Consider the following 21,937-nt stretch of genomic DNA (forward strand, 5'->3'; position numbering starts at 1 on the left):
TCAGTCCCAGCCATTGTCCTTGATCATGTGTGCTAGTTCAATGATGTATTTGCCTTCTTTATATTTCTGGCTGCTTTCGAAAGCATGTTCCTATGAAAAAGAGAGGGGGACAAAAAGGCACTGAGTGACCAAAGACAAACAGATGATATGTATTTTTATTTTGAAAGATCTCACTAGGTTGATGAGCGTCTCACTACTTGCTGAGGCTGTCCTCAAAAAACAGCTCACTTTTGTAGCTTAGAAGCAGAGGCGTTGCTAGTGAAGGGCATCAGGACCCTCAGGACCACGGAGGCCTGGGGCGGGCTTCACCTTGACTCTCCGACAGGATCCACCGCTCAGCATCACTTACCTGCAGAGCCAGGCAACACCAGGACTTCAAAGCCACAACAGAGCTGTGTTAGGGTCTTGCTCAAGGGTCACTGTCTCAGCAAGGTCCCTCCAGGGACTCTACTCACAGTCCCCAGCACCCCTTCCCCTGCCCAACTTAACTTTATCCACAGTACCTATCATTTCCCCATATATGGTATAATGTGTATTTCCGTTTATTATCTACCTTGACCATACTTTATGGAATGGAGATATTTTCATGTTTTGCTCATGAAGACTGCCAGGTACATAACAGACCTTCAATAGGTAAGTGCTAAATTAATATACCTTTATATAAAATATAAAAATGTATGCACATTTTATATACCATTATAACAACACATAAACTACATATATAAATACACCATCTAGTATGAATATATGTATATATCTCTATCTATGTATCTATATCTATCTATCTTAGGGGACCTTGATTTCTGATGTTAACTTGAAGTCCAATGGCTATATCCACAAAGTTTCTGTGTTATCCCTGCTAGTTTCTAGGAACATAGGAAAATCTGGTTTTATATATTTATATATTTTTTCTTTTTTTGTGTGGAACTGGGGATGGAACCCAGAAGCATGCTACCTCCCAGCTACACCCCTAGCCCTATTTCTTATTCTTTATTTTGAAGGTCTCACTAAATTGCAGAAGGCCTCACTATGTAGCTAAGGCTTGAGAACCTGGATCCTCCTGTCTCAGCCTCCCAAGTACTGGGATTACAAGCATGTGCCACCACGCCTGGCTGCTTCTTCTTCTTCTTCTTTTTTTTTTTTTTTTAATGTGTGTGGTACTGGGGACTGAACCTGTGAGCACTTTACCAACACACTACACCTCCAGCTCCCCCCCCCCCTTTTTAAGTTTGGTTTGTTTTTGTTTTTGGTACTGGAGATTAAACCCAGAGGCATTCTATCTTCGGGCTATACCCCCAGCCCTATCTTTTTTTCTGGTGCTGGGAGGGCAACAGAGTCTAGCTATGTTGCTGAGGGACCTCATTAGGTTCTCAAGGCTGTCCTTAAATTTGTGATCCTATTGTCTCAGTCTCCCAAGTACTGGAATTACAGGTGTACACCACCACACCTGGCTTCCAGTTATAATTTTAAGCTATACTTATTAGGCTTATAAGAAAGATAGCAAGAGAGACCATGTTCTATGAGGCCAGACAGGTTTCCACCTTATTTCTTTGTTCTTGTTTCCCCATCAGATGAATCAAGCATGTTTTTCTTTCACTGTCTTTCTCCAGGCAGATGGGTGCTATAAAACCCTAGGTTGGAGAACCTGGCAGCCCTCAAACCCCACCCATCTGCCAGGCTTCCAGAAGGAAAACTCAATACAAATACCTGACAGGTTACTTTCTAAACTTAGAGCACTGTGGCTCGCCCAATTACTGAGTCCCACAGAATGCAGAAGCAGTCCTGCAGAGGCGCAGGATAAGGGCTATTTCATTTGCAGCAACAGATACCTAAAAATACCCCGGTGTACTGTCTGTGAACTAGACCACGGTTGGTAGGCTCAGGCAGCATCCGTATGAACTGTACCTTCTGTTCCAGAGCCCCAGGGCTTCTGGGTTTCAGAAGGAGTTCAGACCTGGGTCCCTTGTTGAAAGAGCAATCGTTCCACCAAGTAGAGAGGGGGAGGGGAGGGGAACCAAGAGAGACTAGAGAATGTATGGATGCCACGTCTATGCACGCACACACCAGAAAAATGTGGTTTGGCAAAAACATTTACTGCTCCCTAATGTGTTCAGGGTAGAGGGGAGGAGAATTAAAAGAGTAAGAGTTTTTCTATTAAGAAAAAGAAAGCTGGAGATGTAGCTCAGTGGTAGGGTACTTGCCTAGCATGGAGAAAGGAAGAGAGAGAGAGAGAGAGAGATAGAAAAGAAAGAAAAGCAAAGAAAATAAAAACTCATCTGCCCCTGTACTTGTAAAATGTCAGGACTAGACTTCAGTGGCACTTACCCACCTGATTTTCTCTTCAATCACAGAATTGGATTTTTTTTTTTTTTTTGCAATACTCAGGGGCATTCTACTTCTGAGCTACACCCCCCTCCAAGCCCAGATTTTATTCTTTATTTTGAAACAGGTCCCACTGAGTTGCAGAGGGCCTAAGTAGCTGAGGCTGTCTGCAAACCGTGATCCTCCTGTCTCAGCCTCCTGAATGCTGGGATTACAAGCAGTCATTACCATGCCCAGCTAAAATTGGATTATTTTGAGGATTAAAGTGTGTGCATTGACCAGATTGGCCTCAAATCTGCAATTCTCTTGCCTCAGTCTCCCAAGTGCTGGGATTAGAGATGTGTGCCACCATGAGTGAGTGAGTATATATGTGTGTGTGTATGTGTGTGCATGGTGCTAGGAATTGAACCCGGGGGCATTCTACCTCTGAGTTACATCCCTATCCCTACTTTATTTTTTATTTGGAAACAGGGTCTCACTAGGTTGATGTGAACTTCACTGAGTTGCTGAGGCTGGCTTTGAACTTGTGATCCTTCCTGTCTCAGCCTCCCAAGTACTGGGATTACAGGGATGCACCACCACACCTGGCTCATGGGATTATTTTGAGGGTCAGAAGGAATAATTAAACAAAAGAATGGAGCATTAGGTCTTGCACACAGAGGTTAGGTGGTCAATAAATATATGGGGAGTTGTAAGCTGTGCACATCACAATCCTTCTGTCTCAGCTTCCAAGTACTGAGATTACAGGCATGGGCCACCATGCCTAGGTTCATTCACTACTTTTTGTGCATGTGTTCAGGATTGAACCCATGACCATGTGCACACTGGGCAAGCGTTCTACCACTGGGCTACACCCCACGTCCTCATTCACTTTCGTATCCGTCAGAGGCTTTTAAAAAAAACTTTGCCAAGTAAGTGAATTTTTTTCCTTTATTTTTGTGATATTGGGGATTGAACCCAGAGGCATTCCACCTCTGAGCTATACCTCTAGCCCTATTTTATTCTTTATTTTGAAACAGGGTCTCACTAAATTGCGAAGGGTCTCACTAAGTAGCCGAGGCTGCCCTAGTTTTTATTCCTTATTTTGAAATAGGGTCTCACTGAGTTGCAAAGGGCCTCACTAAGTAGCTGAGGCTGTCCGGGAACCGCGATCCTCCAGTCTCAGCCTCCTGAATGCTGGGATTACAAGTGTGCACCACCGCGCCTGGCTTGCAGTTTTTATTTTATATATTTTTTAATGACAGGCACATTTTCAAATGTGATTTAAATGGGATTACACTTCTGTATCTGGTATCCATTACTCATATTATTTTATGTACTGCCCTCAATAAACTATATTTTTAGTTATATTAATTTCATGGCAAAACTGAGCACAAAGTATAAGGATTTCTCATATACCCACCCAGAATCCCCTACTGTCAGAATCTCAGAGAGGTTTGTCATAACCGATAAACCAACATCAGCAACCCTGATGATCTGAAACCCCCCTCAGGCTCTTTTCCAAGCCAATAGCTGGTTATGAGCCATAGACAGGATGGGGTATTTGAGACATATTACACAGAATAAGTTGCCCTCCCACAGAAAGACCAATTTTTAAATATCCTCGCAGTCTGACAAATGGGGGGAAATGAGGTGCTATGCACGGAGGTACAAATGCTGGCTGAAAAAGAGCTGCCAATAGCAACAACAATGTTGTTTTCACTGAACATATACTACATGCCAAGTAATGACCTAAGTATTTTTAGAGTCCTTATTCTATTTGATGCTCAAATAATTCTCTAGGTATGAGGGGAAAAAGGCACAGAAGAGAAGCAGCTTGTCCAAGGGCACACAGCCAAGTCAGTGACAGAGCTCAATTTTTTTTTTTTTTTTTTGGTGGTGGTGGTACTGGGGGTGGAACACAGAGGCTTTTCTACCTCCGGGCTATACTCCCAGACCCTTTTTATATTTTATTTGGAAACAGGGTCTCACTAAGTTGCTGAGAGCCTCACTAAGTAGCTGAGGCTGGCTTTGAACCCGTGCGATCCTGTCTCAGCCTCCCAAGCACTGGTATTACAAGTGTGTGCCACCACGCCCGGCTTCAATTTTTTTTTTTTTTTTTTTTTTTTACTTTGCAGTGCTGGGGATTGAACCCAGGGGCATTCTACTTTGAGCTACACCCCTTGGCCATTTTATTTATTTATTTATTTATTTATTTATTTATTTATTTATTTATTTATTTTGGTGGTTTGGGGTTCCTGAAAACCCTTCTACCTCCGGGCTACACTCACAGACCTATTTTTATATTTTTATTTGGAAACAGGGTCTCTTAAGCCAGTGCGGCTGGCTTTGAACCTGCGCGATCCTCCTGTCTCCGCCTCCCAAGCACGGGGATTACAAGCATGTGCCACCACACCCGGCTTGGCTTTTTTATTTTGAAACAGGATCTTGCTAAGCTACTGAGAGCTATCCTCAAACCTGCATTTCTCCTGTCTCAGCCTCCCAAGTACTGGAATTCCAGGCATACGCCACACTAGGTACTGGAGTACAAATCTGAAACTGACTCTAAGTCACTGGATGGTACTTAGCCACTAGCCAGAGGTGCGTGGGGCTGTGTCTGTGGCCGTGTGGCGACCTCAGTGTGTGTGTGTGTGTGTGTGTGTGTGAGAATGTCCAGTCCTCAGTGTTTTTAAAGCAGCAGATCTCTAACCTCCCTTCTCTCAACCTGGCAACGACGTGCTCACTCTTCCAAGGTCCAAAGGGACCTCAAGATGTTGAGTTAAACAATAAAAGAATGATTGGCCATTTGGGAGAGTCCAGCTATGACTGTATCTTCAGTGGACTTTAATGTTTGATGAGGTTTGGCGTATGGCCCAGGATCTTGGTGATATTCTAGGAATATCAAAGCATGTTCAAGAGCTCTGAAGTAAGACCCCTAGATGGATTCCTTTCCTGATTTGGCCATTTGATAGTTGAATAACCTTGAACATACTGTGTGTGTGTGTGTGTGTGTGTGTGTGTGTGTGTGTGTGTGACTTAGGATTGAACCCAGGGGCCTTCTACCTCTAAAGCTAAACCCCAAGCCCTATTTTATTTTTTATTTTGAAACAGGGTCTCATTAAGTTGAGGATGGCCTAAATGGCTGAGGCTTGCTGAGAACCTGTGATCCTCCTGTCTCAGCCTCTCAAATACTGAGATTATAAGCATGCACCACCATGCCTGCTTCAGCCCCATCCATAAAATAGGGACATAAATAACATCTAGGGATGAAATAAAGAGTAAATAAGCCGGGTGTGGTGGTGATACCTGTAATCCCACTACTTGTAAAGCTGAGACAGGAGGGTTGTAGGTTTGAGGCCAGCCTCAGCAACTTAGCAAGGCCCTATTTCAAAATAAGAAATAAAGCCAGACATGATGACTCATGCTTGTCATTTGAGTACTTAGGAGGCCAAGACAGGAGGATTTCAGGTTCATGACCAGACTCAGCTACTTAGTGAGGTCCTCCACAACTTATTGAGACCCTGTTTCAAAATAAAATAAAGAATAAAAAATAGGGCTGAGGGATGTAGTTTTGAGGTAGAGGTAGAATATCCCTGGGTTCAATCTCTAGTATAAGAAAGAAAGAAAGAAAGAAAGAAAGAAAGAAAGAAAGAAAGAAAGGGAGGGAGGAGGGAGGGAGGGGAAGGAAGGGAGGGAGGGAGGGGGAGGAAGGAAGGAAGGGAGGGAGGGAGAGAGAAAGGAAGAGAGAAAGGGGCAGAAAGGAAAGGAGAAAGAGAGAAAGGAAGGAAAAGGAGAGAGAAAGAAAGAGAAAGAAAAGGAGTGAAAGAAAGAAGGCTGGGGTTGGTGGCATACACCTGTAATCTCAGTACTTGGGGGATGGGGACAGGAGGATCACACATTCGTGGCCAGCCTCAACAACTTAGTTAAACCCTGTTTCAAAATACAAAATAAAACAGGGTCGGGGGGTGTAGTTCAGAGGTGGCCTGCCTGAGTTCAAGCTCCAGTACCTCAATCAATCAGAAAATAGAGCTGGGGTGTAGCTCAGCAGTGAAATATCCTTTTGTTCAATTCCCAGTACAAAAGAGACAGAGTCAGACAGACGAGACAGACAGACAGACAGACAGACAGACAGAGAGAGAGAGAGAGAGAGAGAGAAAGAAAGACAAAGAGAAAAGAATGGATTCCTAGCATACAATAAACTGTCAGGAAAGTTTATATGCTATTAATATTATTATTTACTAAGTCTGAGGATCACAAGTTTAAGGACAGCCTCAGCAAGTAGTGAGACTCAACCTATAGAGACCCTGTTTCAAAATAAAACTCAAATAGAGCTGGGTAATGTCCCCGAGTTCCATCATCAGTACCACAAAGAGAGAGAGAGAGAGAGAGAGAGAGAGAGAGAGAGAGAGACAGACAGACAGACAGACAGACAGACAGACAGACGGCACGAACAAGAAGAAGGAAGTGTCAGAGAGGGGAAGAGTGAGTGGCACGAGTATGGCAGCTGTGCCAGGCACTGCTCTTTGAGCTCAGTCTCCCTCCTGGTCAACAAGGACCATGGGAAGCAAGGGAAGCATCCTCCAGCACGAGGCCCTCTGCTCGTCCCTTCAGAGCCCTCTCCCAACCAGATTCCTCTGTACTTACATATTTCCAGCCCAGGGTGGTTTTGCAGTTTTCACAGTAAATGTCTGCAACTGCATGCAGTCCCGTTAGCAAAACGCGCTCTTCTGCGGGCCCACAGCCCACGTTAACTCTATGCCAAAAGCAGAGAAAGAGAGAGCGGCAGTTAGTCACATGCACACATCATTAGTTGTTCAAGCTGAGCTTCCAGCAAAAATCTAACTGGACAAGGCTGCCCCAAGGGAAGTCAATGCAGGGAAGGAGCTGGTCTAAAACGGAAATAGTATAGGTTCAACCGGAATACTAAAATAGTTGAGGTGTTGCTTAGGACTTAATTTTTTTTGGGGGGATTGAATCAAGGGGCAGTCTACCTCCAGGCTATCCTCTCAGCCCTAATTTATATTTTATTTGGAAACAGGGTCTCACTCAGTTGCTGAGAGCCTCATTAAGTAGCTGAGACTAGCTGCGAACCTGTGATTTTCCTGTCTCAGCCTCCCAAGTACTGGGATTACAAGCATGTGCCACCATGCCTGGTTCCTAATTTTTTTAACCAATGCTTGAAATCTTGTACTTAAGGGGAAGGAATAACAATCGCACTGTAAAATCTGAGCCATGAGCACTTCAAAGCTGGCTGAGGATGGAGTCACAACAAAGATGTCAAACATGAATAGCCCAGTCTCGGCCTTCTCGAGGTTGAGGGGGCCTGAAACACTGAACGTGCCATCCTCCTTCCCAGAGCTCCTGCCCCAAGTCAAATGCACTCGCGTCTATTTTACAGCCCATCAGGTTTATGTGTGTTTTGCCTTCCTTTCCCAGGAAGAGGTTATAAATCACATGCCTGGTGATGGCTGGGGGCTGTGGACACTGTGCAGTTGCAACAGGGGGTGGAGACAGAGAGCGAGAGGATCTTTTATCACACACGTCCCAGGCCGGGTTATGAGGCCTCCATGCTGAGCTCTCTCAGAAGTTCTGTGCGTCTTCCTTATGGCTCTTCTGCCTTCCTGTGTGCCCACAGAGGACAGTGTCGTGAACAGACTGTTCTCAGTCAGACATGCTGCCAAAATGACTCCCCTGCCCAGAGTGGTGGCACACGCCTGAGCTCCCAATACTTGGGAGGCTGAGAGAAGAGGATTTCGGGTTCAAGACCAGTCTCAGAGCTGAGCGTGGTGGTACACGCTCATAATCCCAGTACTTGGGAGGCTGAGACAGGAGGATCACAGGTTGTGGCCAGCCTCAGTTACTTAGTGAGGCCCTCTGTAACTTAGTGAGACCCTGTTTCTAAATAAAGAATAAAAAAAAAATAGGGCTGGGGGTGTACCTTGGATATAGAATGTCCCCGGGTTCAATCCCCAGTACAAAAAAAAAAGAAGAATTCCCCAAAGGTCACTGACTACCCGACTACCATGTCAGGAGGGGAGCCCATCCTGAGCTAGGGCAGTGAAGGCAGGTCCACTGTGGAAACCCTGAGAAATGCTTGCTCCTGCCGCTCAAGTTCATACTGAACCACGGACGCCCCAGGCAGACACTCACACTGAGTTAAAGAGGTATGCTCGTCCTTGACTTCCTTGGAAGGACTGAAATGCAAGAACACAAATCGATAGTTAGCAATCCATGTCACCTACCCATCTGGATAATCAATCCCCACACGAGAGTGAGCACGACCTTCCGCCCGGCAGCAGAAGGGAGCTGTAAGCCTGCTAAGGGGCCAGCTGGCAGATGGCACGGAGGGGGAGGAGAAGGCGCTGTCCACAGAGCCACAGAGCTGGGGCCAGCCCACACGGGCACTGTATTCGCCAGCTCATGTGAGAAGAGGGGAGAACGACACCAAACCCCATCAGGCCACCAAAAACTTCCCTCCTAACACTGCCTGGTATAATAAATCCGCTCCAGACAGTTGATTCACACTCGCCTTTCCTGGTCCCACTGGAGTTCAGCCATCTGTGCTGGCCACAGTTTTCCCATGCTGGCGGGGGCAGGGAAGCCAGGATAGGCACTTCTGCCTGCTCTCTTGGCCCCACCCTATGGAAGGCAGCAAAGACTCCCAGCACAGGAAAAAAAAAATTATCAGACCCACAGTGCTTGCTCGTGCCTCCTGGTAGATCCTGACCGCCACGACAGTCACACCCTTCCCATCTGAGCTGCGAGCAACTCCATCTCTAGATCACAGAAACACTTGCTGAGCAGAAATCCCATTTTAACCTCTCTCTGCAGTGTGAGTTTTCTTCCGGTGGAGGGTGGCAGGAAAGAGGACACAGGAGCTGGGGCTGCCATGCAATCTGGCATCCCCTTCCGCTGACACAAGCCTTGGCCATGCCCTCCTCCTCTGGTTACACGGAGCTGTCTGGCTGACATGAGCCAGGCATGTTCAGCACTGATGTCTGCATTTTTAATGTGGCATGACCACTGTATCCTGAATTTAACATCCTAGTCTGCTCTGAACACCTTTCTAAAAACAACCCCAAGAAGCGAATAAAAAAAGGACTAAAGAAATCTGGGAGTGACTGGCTAACAAATCATCAGTGGGTAAGAGCACCAGACAGGACCGGCTCACTGTGCATGGGACAGTCACTGTGTCCATCAGATGTGCAGGACTGCACAGGGACTGGTGCTGGGCAGCCACGGAGAAGGGCCAGATCCTTTACTTGTGCAAGACCTGCCTGTGAGGCAGTGGAGTGTCGGCTGCCTCCAGCATTTGGATGCACCGGATGCCTGTAGTTCCAGGTGCAGCTGTATGGAGCAAGCGGATGTTCCCCAGCTGCTGCCCGGAAAAAAAACAAACCCTCTCCTTTTTTGGTTCTTGAATCATCCCTGGGATACAGGAGCTCCCACGCACAACTGAGCCCAAGTGTCACAACTTGAAACCTGGAGGTCCAAGCCAAGTATTTTGATATGACAGTGTCCCGGTGACACAGGACTAGATTTAAACCGATGGTTGAGCCTTGGAGCACCAAGACACCTCAGGGCTTCCAGGCAGCAACAGCTTCACCTCTAGCCCCACCCACCTCTCCAGCCTCTTCTCTGGCTACTTCCCCATGAAGCCCTTTGCTCTGGAGAACAGGCCACGGGCTCTGGTGGCCTCTCACTGGCTCTGTCCACACTCTTCCCGTGGATGAGGAGGCTCTTGCCCCCGGGCAAGTCGAAGCCCCAGCCCAGCCCTACTCTTCTGTAAGGCTCTTCCTGATGCCCTGGGAAGATCCACCATAGACACTGTATTCTGGACTCCTCTTGTTCTGAGTTTTTCTTAGCACATCATGGGCTTAAATACTTTGTGTGTATGTGTGGTACTGGAGATGAAACCCAGGGGCCTTCTGCCTCCGGGCTACACCCCCAGGCCTATTTTGTTATGTTTTATTTATTTATTATTATTTAGTTATGTCTTAAGTTGCTGAGAGCCTCACTAAGCTGCTGAGGCTAGCTTTGAACCTACAATCCATCTGCCTCAGTCACTTGTGAGCGCCCTCAAGGCATAGGCCATGTCTTCAATCTCTCTGAACCCTCAGCACATATATGTGAATACAATAGGCATTCATTTACTATTTATTCCACAAATGATTTGCCTGGTTTCTATAAGCAACAAGCCATACATATTTAAAGGGTACACTGAAGGAGTTTTGATATCTCCATGGGCCTGTGAGACCATCACCCCAAGAGTATGGATTATATTATCAGACCCAAACATTTCTCCATGCTCCCCAATCCATTCAGTTTTTCCTCCCTTTCTCATCTCTTCCTCCCTAATTGTGGATCCACAGCCAACCACTGCTTTTTGCCACTCACTTGCATGTTCTAAAGTTTATATAAATAAAATCATACAGTATGTAGTGTTAAACCACACAGTATGCAGTATTTTGTGTTTGGCTTTTTTTTCACTCAGCATAACCGCTCTTCCCTTTTTCTTCTTGTTTTTTTTTTTTTTTTTTTCTTTTCTTTTTTTGGCGGTACTGGGGATTGAACCTAGGGCATTCTACTTCCAGGCTAAGTCCTCAGGCCTTTCTAAATTTTCATTTGGAAACAAGGTAGCACTAGGTTGCTGAGAGTCTCCCAAGTTGCTAAGGCTGGCCAAGAACCCAAGATCCTCCAGCCTCAACCTCTCAAGTGCTGGGATGACAGGTCTGCATAGCCACGCCCAGCTTTGGGCCTGATTTTAATGAGAGCTTTGCTCTAGTTGAACTCCAAGTCCCCCTCCAGCTCCCAAATTATATCCTCTTATGATTCCATAGTCTTAAAGTAAGTGCAACCAGGTGTGCCATTTTCTAAAACACATTTACCAAGATCTTCAAGTTCACAACTCAGAGAAAGGTGGCTACAGGAAGACAAATCCTGCAGGAATATAACAAGAAGCAGTGTGGCTTTACCATTTATGACAGGAAAAGGCCTTGAAGAACACGTTTATTTATTCCTCAAACATTCCAGGAGCACAAGGAAGCAACATGGTAAGGCTTCCCAGTATCCCCAGAAGGTCTGTGAGGCGACCCTCCAGGAGAAAATTCTAGAAATTTTATCCGTTTTTTTAAAACCTAAAAATTTAAGTTTCACTGAGCAGTGGCAACAGATGGACTGCCACGGGGACAGTCGGGGACAGTCCCTGGACGAGCATGTGTGCTGAACACTCGGGTGCCTGGACGGCGGGGTGGGGGGGGGGAGAGGCAGGGCACACTTCTTCTGCCTTTGCTTTTAGTGCATTATGAATAGTGCTACTGTACTACCAGATGATAATAACGAGGTTGGCATTATAAATAGAGCACCAGACAGCAGGATCTCTGTAAATTTTTTTAAGCATGTGCATCACAAAGAGGATCGCCTCCAGCAAAGTACCTGAAGCTTGTGATCTGTAGAGAAGTGGTATTTGGCAATGTTTTTATTTTTAATGATATCTGGCTTAAAATGATTATATGAGGTGGGCACAGTGGTACATGCCTATAATCTCAATAACTTGGAGACAGAGGCAGGAGGATCAAAAGTTCAAGGCCAGCCCGAGCAATTTAGTGAAACCCTGTCTTTAAAAACAATTTTTTAAAGGTATAATGGTGGCGCACGCTTGTAATCTTAGTACTTGGGGGCCGAGACAGGAAAATTGCACAGATTCAAAGCCAGCCTCAGATACTTAGGCTTTCAGCAACTTAGTGAGACCCTGTTTCCAAATAAAATATAAAATAGGTCTGGGAGTATAGTCCAGAGGTAGAAAGCCCTTAGGTTCCATCCCCAGTACCAAAAAAAAAAGGTATAGTTCCATACTGGGGGGGGGGCAATTTTACAGCCAGGCATGGTGACACATGCCTGTAATCCCAGTATGTGGGAGACTAAAACAAGAGGATCATAGGTTCAAAGCCAACTTCAGCAATATAGTGACACTCTCAGCAACCTTGTAACATGCTGCTCCAAACCAAAAGGGCTGGGGGTGCAGCTCAGAAATAGAACATCTTTGGGTTCCATCCCTAGCAACACACACACACAGCACACACACACACACAATGTGTGTGTGTGTGTGTGCTGTGTGTGTGTGTATACACATACTACATAAAAATTCATGTATATACAATTTATAAGAATATGCATATTATATTACTGATCGGTCACTGCCCTAGGGGTTCCAGTGTGCTTCGGGGCACAGCCTAGAAGTACCATTCTGCAGCTTGACACAGATTAGAATTCCTAGAGAGAGCAGGGGTGAGGGGCGGGTGCATGGCAGAGAAGAGAAGCACCAGCCAGGCCCAGCGGCGCCTCCCAGGCTGGGCTAACACCAGGCGGCGGCCCACGCTCTGCACAGGGTACTGCAGCCAGCCAGTAGTGGTGGTGGCAAGACCTCCCCATGTCCCCAAGAGAGGCCCGTGCGTCCTCGGCCTGGCGCTTGGAACCAGCTGCGTTTTCTGAGGCGGAGCTCTGGAAGCTCCTTCACAGTGGCTTCCACCCTGGGGCCCCTGCCAAGTCAACATTTATGATGGGAAAAACAGCCACGGAGAACAACAGGCGTCTTGCAGTAGACACAGCCGAGAACAGTCCCGGCTGGGCGGCTCTATCCTGTGGGGCCCGACCCAGCCTGGCGCAACCTGGCACAGCCTGGCGCTCCCTGGAGTGAGGGTGGTACCCAAGGTGGGGAGACTGAAAGGAAGTGAAGGAAGCAATTAGAGGCAGCAAACAGAATTTGAGACCAGGAGATGCCAAGCAGACCGTCAGACACATTAGTTTGCTGTCATTACTGCCAGGCAACGCGGCAGTTCTTTTCTGTGTTGTGTATCAACCAAGGCTAGTGTGCAGGCCTCCAGGAAAGAGGTTTGGTTTTGTGTTTTCAAGCTACACAAGACTTTTCTTCTGTTTTTTCAAGCAAAGTAATAGTTCCAGGCCCAGCCCTTCCAGCCAGCTCAAAGGAACGGAAAGGGCTTTGAGTTTCCTGTTTAGTAGCCAAAACCACTGATTTCTGGCCTCTTTGAAAGTCTGGAAGGCAGCAACTCCTTTTAAAAGGAGGAGAACCACTGAAAAATGGGTATTTTGGGTGGGAGGTGGCCACAGAGAAACATGTGGGTTCCTTGCGTTTGGTGATAGGTAGGAGTCCTGCACACCGGAACAGACTTCTGCCAGCAGGAAGGACCCAGCGAAGGGACACAGCCTCCCCCAACCCCAGCCCGCCACTCACCAGGGAGGTCAGCCAGGATCAACTGAGCAGAGAGACGACAGAAGCAGACAGACACCACCCTCCTAACCATCTATAACATCTGGGAGCTAGATGTCTGTGTAGGAGAGGAGGACCTAGTCTTGGCATCAGAAGTTCCAGGTTCAAATCCCGGGTTTTCAGCTTACTAGCTACTTGACCTTGGAAGAATGTTCTAACCTCTCTCAGCGTCCACATGTGTTTTCATTTTTGTTTTTTATCTCTAAATGGAAACCATGTCTACTTCATAGGGTTGTTAAGGACAGAAGAAAACAAGGTGCAGAGTAGAAAGGCCCTTATCTTTCCTTTCTGGGAGCTTGGAAAGAGATGGAAAGGGGGCCCAGACTCACGGGGTTCTTCCAACCTCGTTTCTTCGGTGGCTTTGGTCTTCCTCCTTCTTTCCTACCATGCCAAAATGCAGGTTTCTCCTCTGGCAACTCTGTCCTCATAAGAATAGAGGATGGGCCGGGCGCGGTGGCGCACGCTCGTAATCCCCGCGCTTGGGAGGCTGAGACAGGAGGATCGCGCATTCTAAGCCAGCCTCAGCTACTCAGTGAGGCTCTCAGCAACTTAGTGAGACCCTGTTCCCAAATCAAAATATAAAATAGGTCTGGGAGTAGAGCCTGGAGGTAGAAGGCCCCTGGGCTCCACCCCCAGTACCACCAAAAAAAAAAAAAAAAAAAAAAGAATGGAGGATGGGAGTGAGGTTCCCCATGATACTCTCCCAACAATATTCTGTGACCCCATCCTGGAGTGGCCCTTGGCTCTTGCTTCTCGAACCTACCACTCACATACACAGCATTACTTGCCTGGGCTTCAAAGAGTTAGGTTGCCAGGATACAAATCCTGGCTTTGCCATGTAGTAGTATGCTATTAAGCTGGACTAACCAATGAGAGTCCCTGAGCCTCGGTTTCCCAATCTGTAAAGTCCTTTCACACCAGATTCAGATGAGAGCAGGCAACTGTGTAAGAAAGTGTTTCAAACTTCAAGATGTGATGTATTTTATTAGAACGTGTTTCTATTTCACAGCTATAAAAGAATTTATAGGTACAAATCTAGAATTGAGTTTCTAAAATTTGAGATATAATTCACATTACCACCATCCTTTTCAGTGAATCCTGGTCTATTCACAAGATTGTGCAACGATTACCATTATCTAATTCCAGAACATTTTCATACTCCAAAAAGAAACCTCACACTATCAGCAGTCACCCCCGATCTCCCTTGTCCCCAGCCTCTGGCAACCACAAATCTACTTTCCATCTCTATGAATCTGTTTAAGGCACAATACATTTTAAGGGATGACTGCAATTACTTTCCTTTTAGTACTTCTGGGCATCTCTGTGGGAAGGTAGCAGAAGCGTTTAGGTAGAGGTGTTCAGGAGGATCAGTGAGATCCTTGACCTTGGGTACTGGCTGCCACCCCCAGCTCAACAGCGCCCCAGGCAGGGAAGGGTCACACAGCCCCCTTCCCACTCCTTATTCTTTTCTGACTGTGCTTAGGCCTGTGAGCGTTTTTAGGGTCCAAGTAAGCCACAGCCTCCATGCCAGAAGGTTGACACTCAAGCGAAACAGCACTGTATCCCACCCGGATGTCAGCCTTGAAGAAACATATGGAGAAGGTCAGAGGAGTGGTAACACAGAACGATGCTGGGAACCCCCAGAATGAGAACAGGAGCACCATTTAAAAACACCGAAGGCTGAGCTAAGAGGAAACGAGGCGAGAGAGGGGCTCTTCCATCTTCTCTATAATAAGAATGGGAGGAAATGAACTTACATGGAAATGAGACTTGGGTTAATTAAAGGGAGAATTTCCTGACTGTGACTGCCATCCTGGGACACAGGTCACTAGGAAAGACCGGGATAGAACAGAGCCACGCGTAGTGTTTATGTGTGACCGAGACCTTCCACAGCTCATCTAGAAGCCTCTGGGACAGAGTGAAAAGCCACATGTGCTGCCGGGGGCAGAGGATGGCTTTCTTAGGCTCCCTGTGTGACCCAGCTCTGGTGGGTTGGTTCTCCCGCACATTCCCTGGACAGATGGAGGGAGGGGCAGGGAAGACTGGCTCTGGAGGAAATATCTGCTATGTGGAGTCATAGAATTCCAAGGGCATGGGAGCATTTGTGATGCCTAGAGCTGCAAAAACAAAAGGTGGTGAGGAGAGCTGAGTTTATTACTGAAAGGGGAGAGCCTGGGATCTGAGACACGTAGTGATCGGGTCTCCGCGTTCACCTTCACTTGGCCTGTGTGACCTGGACGCACCAGGGCTGGGCCTAGGGGATGGGACAGAGAAAGATCCTCGGAGGCCTGCTCCCTCGTGGTGCCAAGTCTGTCTGAGGTTCAGTGGGAAGGAGGCAAGCCTTGCAGCCAGGGAGGCCCTGGGCCCAGCCCTTCAGAGCTCTGTATCCTCTGGCAAGTCACTTCCTCTTTCTGAGCCTCAGGCCCATGAACAAGAGCAATACAATGCTTATTCCAAAGTGTCCTATTCTAGAGGGATGTCAGAGGGGGGGAAATGTGTGTATATGTACACACGCACGTACACACACACACACACACACACACACACACACACACAGTATATGTGGTACTGGGAATGGAACCCAGAGCTTTCTACCTCCAAGCTACATCCCTGGCCCTATATTATTTTTTGTTTTGAAACAGGGTCTTGCTAGAGTCTCCCTAAGTTGCTGAGACTAGTCTCAAACCTACAACCCTTCTGCTTCTGCTGCCCCAGTATTTGGGGTACAGGTGTGCGCCCGGTTTCTGGATGTTACAAAGATTCAGTGAACACACTTAATTCAGTATATGAAGCAGAAAGTCTGGTTCACAAAAAGCATTTATAAATGTTTGGTTCCTTTTACACCAGTGCAGACCTTCAGGGTTTAAAATAGGAGCTGCGTGAATAGTCTGGAGGAGCTGAGCTGTCCTACCAAGTCTTCCAGGCTCCTGTCCAATGCCCCTCCAGCCAGAGGCCCCACGGGCTCCGTTCCCAGCTGGCCCGTGGGCCTGGGCGGGCTTGGGCAGCGTGCTAGTTCACTGATGGACCACGAAGGATAAGCCTCTCTAGTCTGCCGTAGCAGGTTAGGAGAGAGCTGCCAGTGTAAACAGGCAGCCAGTGGGAAACAGATGCTGCCAGCTCCCGACATCCTGTGCTCCCTCCTCCCTCCATGGAGGGAAGCCTGGAAAATATGCTCTCTCACAGGGAGGGAGAGGAGGGCACCCATGGTCAGAGAGCCCCTCCCCTACAGAACAAGGGCTGGCAAGTCACCCTCACTCGGTCTGTTTAGGGAGGCTGGCTTCCAGGTTAGACACCAGGGGTAGTGCAATCAGGATGCAGTGGTGGCTGATCACTGATGGCTCGGCCCTTTGCAGTTCAAATAGAGAAGTGTGTGTGTGTGTGTGTGTGTGTGTGTGTGTGTGTAACTGGGCATTCCACCTCCAGGCTTCACCCCCAGCTCTATTTTAGTTTTGAAGCAGGGTCTCACTAGACTGATGAGAGTCTCACTACTTGCTGAGGCTGTCTTTGAACTTGCGATCCTCCTGTCTTAGCCTACCAAGTATAGAACTAAAACTTTAAGAGGGCTTTTGTGTTGGAGCTCAAATTTCTCTTGAAGTCATAAAGCCTTGGAAAACAATTCATAATTGCTATTGTTTTAAAACAAAAAAGTTAATGCAAGCTGGGCATGGAGGCGTATGCTTGAAATACCAGTACCTGGGAGGCTGAGACAGGAGGATTGCAGGTTCAAGAACAGCCTCAGCAAATCGTGAGACTCGTTAACCCAGAAATACCCTGCTTCAAAATAAAAATAAATGTTTTTATAGTAGTGTAGCTTGGAGGTAAGACCACCTCTGTATTGAATCCCCAGTCTCTTTCTTTCTCTTTCTCTCTCTCTCTCTCTCTCTCTCTCTCTCTCTCTCTCTCTCTCTCTTCCCTCTCTCTCTCTCTTCCCTCCCTCTCTCTCTCTCCCTCCCTCCCCCCTCTCTCTTTTCCCTCCCTCCCTCCCTCCCTCTCTCTCTCTCCCTCCCTCTCTCTCTCTCTCTCCCTCCCTCCCCCCCCCACACACACAGCTATAGTTCAGTCTATACTTTTATTCTCCAAGCCAACAGGGTATTGGCAAATGAAAATGTCCTTACACTGTCTTTATAATACAGAGGAGATCCGTGGAGTTTGTGAGTAAAACCTCCAGACCCCCCCCCCCTAAGTACTAAGTCCCTCCTTGCAACCAGCCTGAGAAAAAGAACAAAGAAAGTCACCTTCCAAGGCTGTGGCCACATACTACAGAAAGGACTACTTCTCGGTATTGTCTAACAATCAATCACTACAGTGAATTTGAAGAGGGTTTATAGATGAGATGGAGGTGGCTCATTAAAATAGATTGGAAATTGTAAAGTAACAAAAGTAACTGCTCACATGGATATGGTGTGCCTGCTGTGTGCCAGGAGAGATTCACACTGTAATTCAAGGCAAAGTAATTTAATCTTTCCAACAATTCAACAAGGAAGGTACAATCATACTTCCCAGTTTACACAGGAAGAAAGGAAAGCAAAGAGGTTAAGAGATCTCCCTAGAGAAGGTAAAGATGGGGTAGCAAGGGTGTTGTGTAAGTGCCTTCCGAAACAGAAGAGAGCTGGGCAGAACTAGACACAACAGACATTTGCAGAAGAGGTCAGAATGTACAAAGGACTTTTACCCACTAGTGATTCTACCTCCAAAACAACGGAGAAGACTGACGCCCGGAGCTATTCCAGTAACTTCCCCCCATTTCACTAAACTTGGAAGTCAAGGTCAGAACTTACACCTTAGGCTTTTGACTTCAAGTCCCAAGATTTTTCAACTGGGTATTCACTTGAAAAAATCTGTCTCTTAAATGAAGAAGGATGGATCAATCTGTCAGAACTGATGAAAATCTCACTGGCTATTCAAATTCCTCTGCTCCGATTCCATATTTACTTAGCAACTGTCTAAATTTAATTCTCTCGCTCGAGTGGGTTTACCTTCAAGGAAGATAACACACGGTCTGAGCTTTCAGGATTATGTGCTTCTCTGTAAATTAATGAATTAGAATTCCGGCTTACTGGTTAGCTTCCTGTGAGTTGTTTTATGGTGAATCACTTCACTAGAGCTCAGTCACTCGGGAGTGAATGAGGAAAAACTTCCTATGAAGATCTACGATGGTTAAGGCTGACTGAGGACCAGCGTGTGAATGTTCTGAGCTGCTGCTGACTAAAACATTTTTCCAGCTCACTACAGAGTGAATGAGTGAACGAGTGAATGAAGGGCTCTTACTTAACAACCTTGGTGAAGAGGAAAGCTAAGAGGTTCCTTAAAAATACCTTCTGGACTTCACGGTAAAGAATGATTAGAAGAAGAAGGCCTAGAGAGCTGCAGAAAGAGAAATGTTTGTGGTAACCGCAGACTGCTGATCTTATGCAGTAGGTTGTAGTTTCCTTAGAGTATACTTACTTACTCTGTGTGTATGTGTATGCATGCATGCACACTTTGCTGGGAATTGAATCCAGAAGTGTTGTTCTACCTCCAAGCTACACTGTCAGCTTTTTTTTTAAATGTAAAACAGGGTCTCTCTAGATTACTGAGAATCGTGTTACATTGCTCAGGCTGTCCTCAAACCTGCAATTCTCCTGTCTCAACCTCACGAGTACTGGAGTTACGGGCATGTACCACCAAGCCTGTATACTTACTTTGTCCAGTTTTTTTTTAAATTTTATTGGTGCATTGTAATCATATATCATAATGGAATACAAGACTTGAGAGGATATACAAGCACACATCATCCAATTAGCCCTCATCCAGCCCCCATCCCATTCCCTCCCCCTCCCTTGATCCCATGCTTGTTTGGTGATTAACTTTGATACATTTGTTTATGCACCTCCTGCGTTTTAAAGAGGCTCCATCCTCCCCTATTCCATACCCTCTGATTGGTCACCTTAGTTGCTTCACTATAGGGCCCTTTCTATAGCTCGACCTCTTCCTGTTGCCTCTTTCCTCCTAGTTTTTGCTGATTAGGGGAAGCATCTGATTTTTATCTTCTGCAATATTTCTCTGTGCATGCCGCGTTGTTGCAAGTACCGATCCCACTCTTGACGGCCCCAGTAGTGGCCTGGCTACTCAGTGGACTGATCCAGACCTCGCTGGCTCAAGCAGCGGGCCTTGCCTCATGGGAGGCCCCGATTCTGGTCTCGCTGGCCCCGACACCAGCCTAACCCCTCAGCTGGCTCCAACTCTGGCCTTGGAGGCCCCAGTAGCGGCCTTGCCTCACTGCAGGCTCCAATGCTGGCCATTGGCCCCGGCACCGGCCTAACCCCTCGGCAGACTCCGATCCAGGCCTCGGAGGCCCCAGCACCATCCTAGCCTCACAGCAGGCTCCAATCCCAGCCTCGCTGGCCCCAGCACCGGCCTAACCCCTCAGCAGGCTCCAATCCCGGCCTCAGAGGCCCCAGTAGCGGCCTTGCCTCCTGTCAGTTGTCCAGTTTTTACTGCATAGACTCACAGACCATTGGGACTCAAAGGATCCCAAAGATTAATCACTTGGATGAAGCATGGTTCTTGTCCACATTTCTATCAAACCTCTCCTTACAACTTTCAGTGGTAGAAAACTTACTCCCTCTTGAGGAAGCCCATTTTACACCAATCACTCCAACACTGCCCAAATCCCTTACATGAGCTCAACTAACCCTAGCTCTCAGCAATTTAGCAAGACTCTCAGAAACCTAGAGAGACCCTATTTCAAAACAAAAATTAAAAAAGACTGGGGATGTAGCTTGGAGGCAGAAGGCCCCTGGGTTCAATCTCCAGTACCCCCAACACACACACACACACACACACACACACACACACACACACACACAGAGTTGAGTTGGAGCTGTGCGTGGTGTTGCACACCTATAATCATAGTACTTGGGATGCTCAGGAGGATCACAGGTTCAAGGCCAGCCTCAGGAACTTGGTGAGGCCCTTAGCAATCTAGCAAGACCCTGTTTCAAAATAAAAAGTGTTGGGAGTATATCTCGGAGGTAGAAAGCTCTGTGTTCAATCCCCAGTACTGCCAAAAAACAAAGAAAGTTAGATGAGACATTTACAAAGAAAAAGATAATGCTACTTAAAAGGGCCATGATAATAAGAGTCATGGTAGGGACTGAAAAAATTCAAAGCCCAAGAGCACTTAGGAAAAAGCAAGGAGAACATAAATGTCAGACTTGACCACGTCTATCTTTCCCTTTCTCTCTCTCTTTCAAAAACAAAAACAAAAGGATTTGAGCAGGAGGGGCAGACCAGGGGACAGAAGCTGGCACATGACTCCTGGTATTCCCTCTAGAAACAGAACAAAACTGGGTGGGGACAGCCAGCCCACACACTCCCAGCCCTGCCAGGCCAGGCTGGGGAACTTGCCTCCAACCAGGGTGCCGTCCTCGGGCAGGTCCCTGCTGCTCCGAGCTGGGGTTGCGTCATCTGTGAAATGGGGGTTGAGTGAGGCCTCCTACAAGGGGGAATGTTCTGTGAGTCCATATTCTCAAGAGAGTCAGACGCCCCACACAGTAAGCAAGCGTTTCTGACTCAGAGATCCTCTCTCATCTTGTTAAACTTCCTGTGTATGTGAGTAAAAAGCAGGTCTTTTCTGCTCATTGGCTGACCTTGCTTATCTGCTGATTTCCTTGCTTTAAGATTTTCATTCTCTCCCAGCTCAGGAGGCTGAAGCAGTAGGATCACAAGTTCAAGACCAGCCTAGGTGACTTAGTGAGAACTTGTCTCAAAATAAAAAATTTCTTTTTTGTGGTACTGGGAATGGAACCCAGGGGACTTCTCCCTCCAGGCCACACTCCCAGACCTATTTATTTGAAAACAGGGTCTCTCGGGTGTGGTGCCGGGTGTGGTGGCGCATTCTCAAGATGTAAAACCTTAAATTCCTTCTGTATATTATTTTAATCCTCAACCTTCTTCTTCCACCAACATGAAAATGGGTTCTTTGTGAAATGTCAGGCATTAGAAAATCATCTCTAGCTGGGTATGGTGGTGCACGCTTATAAACCCAGCACTTGGGAGGCTGAGACAAGAGGATCACAGGCTTAAAACAGTTTCAACAAGTAGTGAGATTCATTAATCTAGTTTTCAAATAAATAAAAAATCGGGCTGGAGGTGTAGCTCAAAGGTAGAATGCCTCGACTTCAATCCCCAAATTGCTACAAAAAAGAAGGAAAGAAAGAAGACAGGCAGGAAAGCAAAAGAAAATTGTCTCTTAGACAAAAATTGTGTCAGTGAGCCAGGCATGGTGATGCACACTTGTAATCCCAGCATTTGGAAGGTTTGAGACAGGAGGATCGAGGATCAAAGACAGCCTCAGCTACTTAGTGA

At 46.9% G+C, this 21,937-nt stretch overlaps 1 protein-coding gene across 1 annotated transcript in view; it reads right to left on the reverse strand.

Annotated features, from left to right (window-relative positions):
• The window catches only part of YPEL2 (yippee like 2), a gene marked incomplete at both ends in the record, with an annotated part of 39,774 nt that continues 17,837 nt past the window's right edge, over positions 1-21,937 (reverse strand). Inside the window, 3 exons of the mRNA XM_080712932.1 lie at positions 1-90; positions 6,946-7,054; positions 8,452-8,495. Of these exons, the coding sequence (XP_080569058.1) occupies positions 1-90; positions 6,946-7,054; positions 8,452-8,495 (243 nt within the window). The remainder of the gene's footprint in view (positions 91-6,945; positions 7,055-8,451; positions 8,496-21,937) is intronic.

This window comes from Muscardinus avellanarius (assembly GCF_963383645.1).
Source record: "Muscardinus avellanarius genome assembly, chromosome: 16".
Classification (NCBI taxonomy): Eukaryota; Metazoa; Chordata; class Mammalia; order Rodentia; family Gliridae; genus Muscardinus; species Muscardinus avellanarius.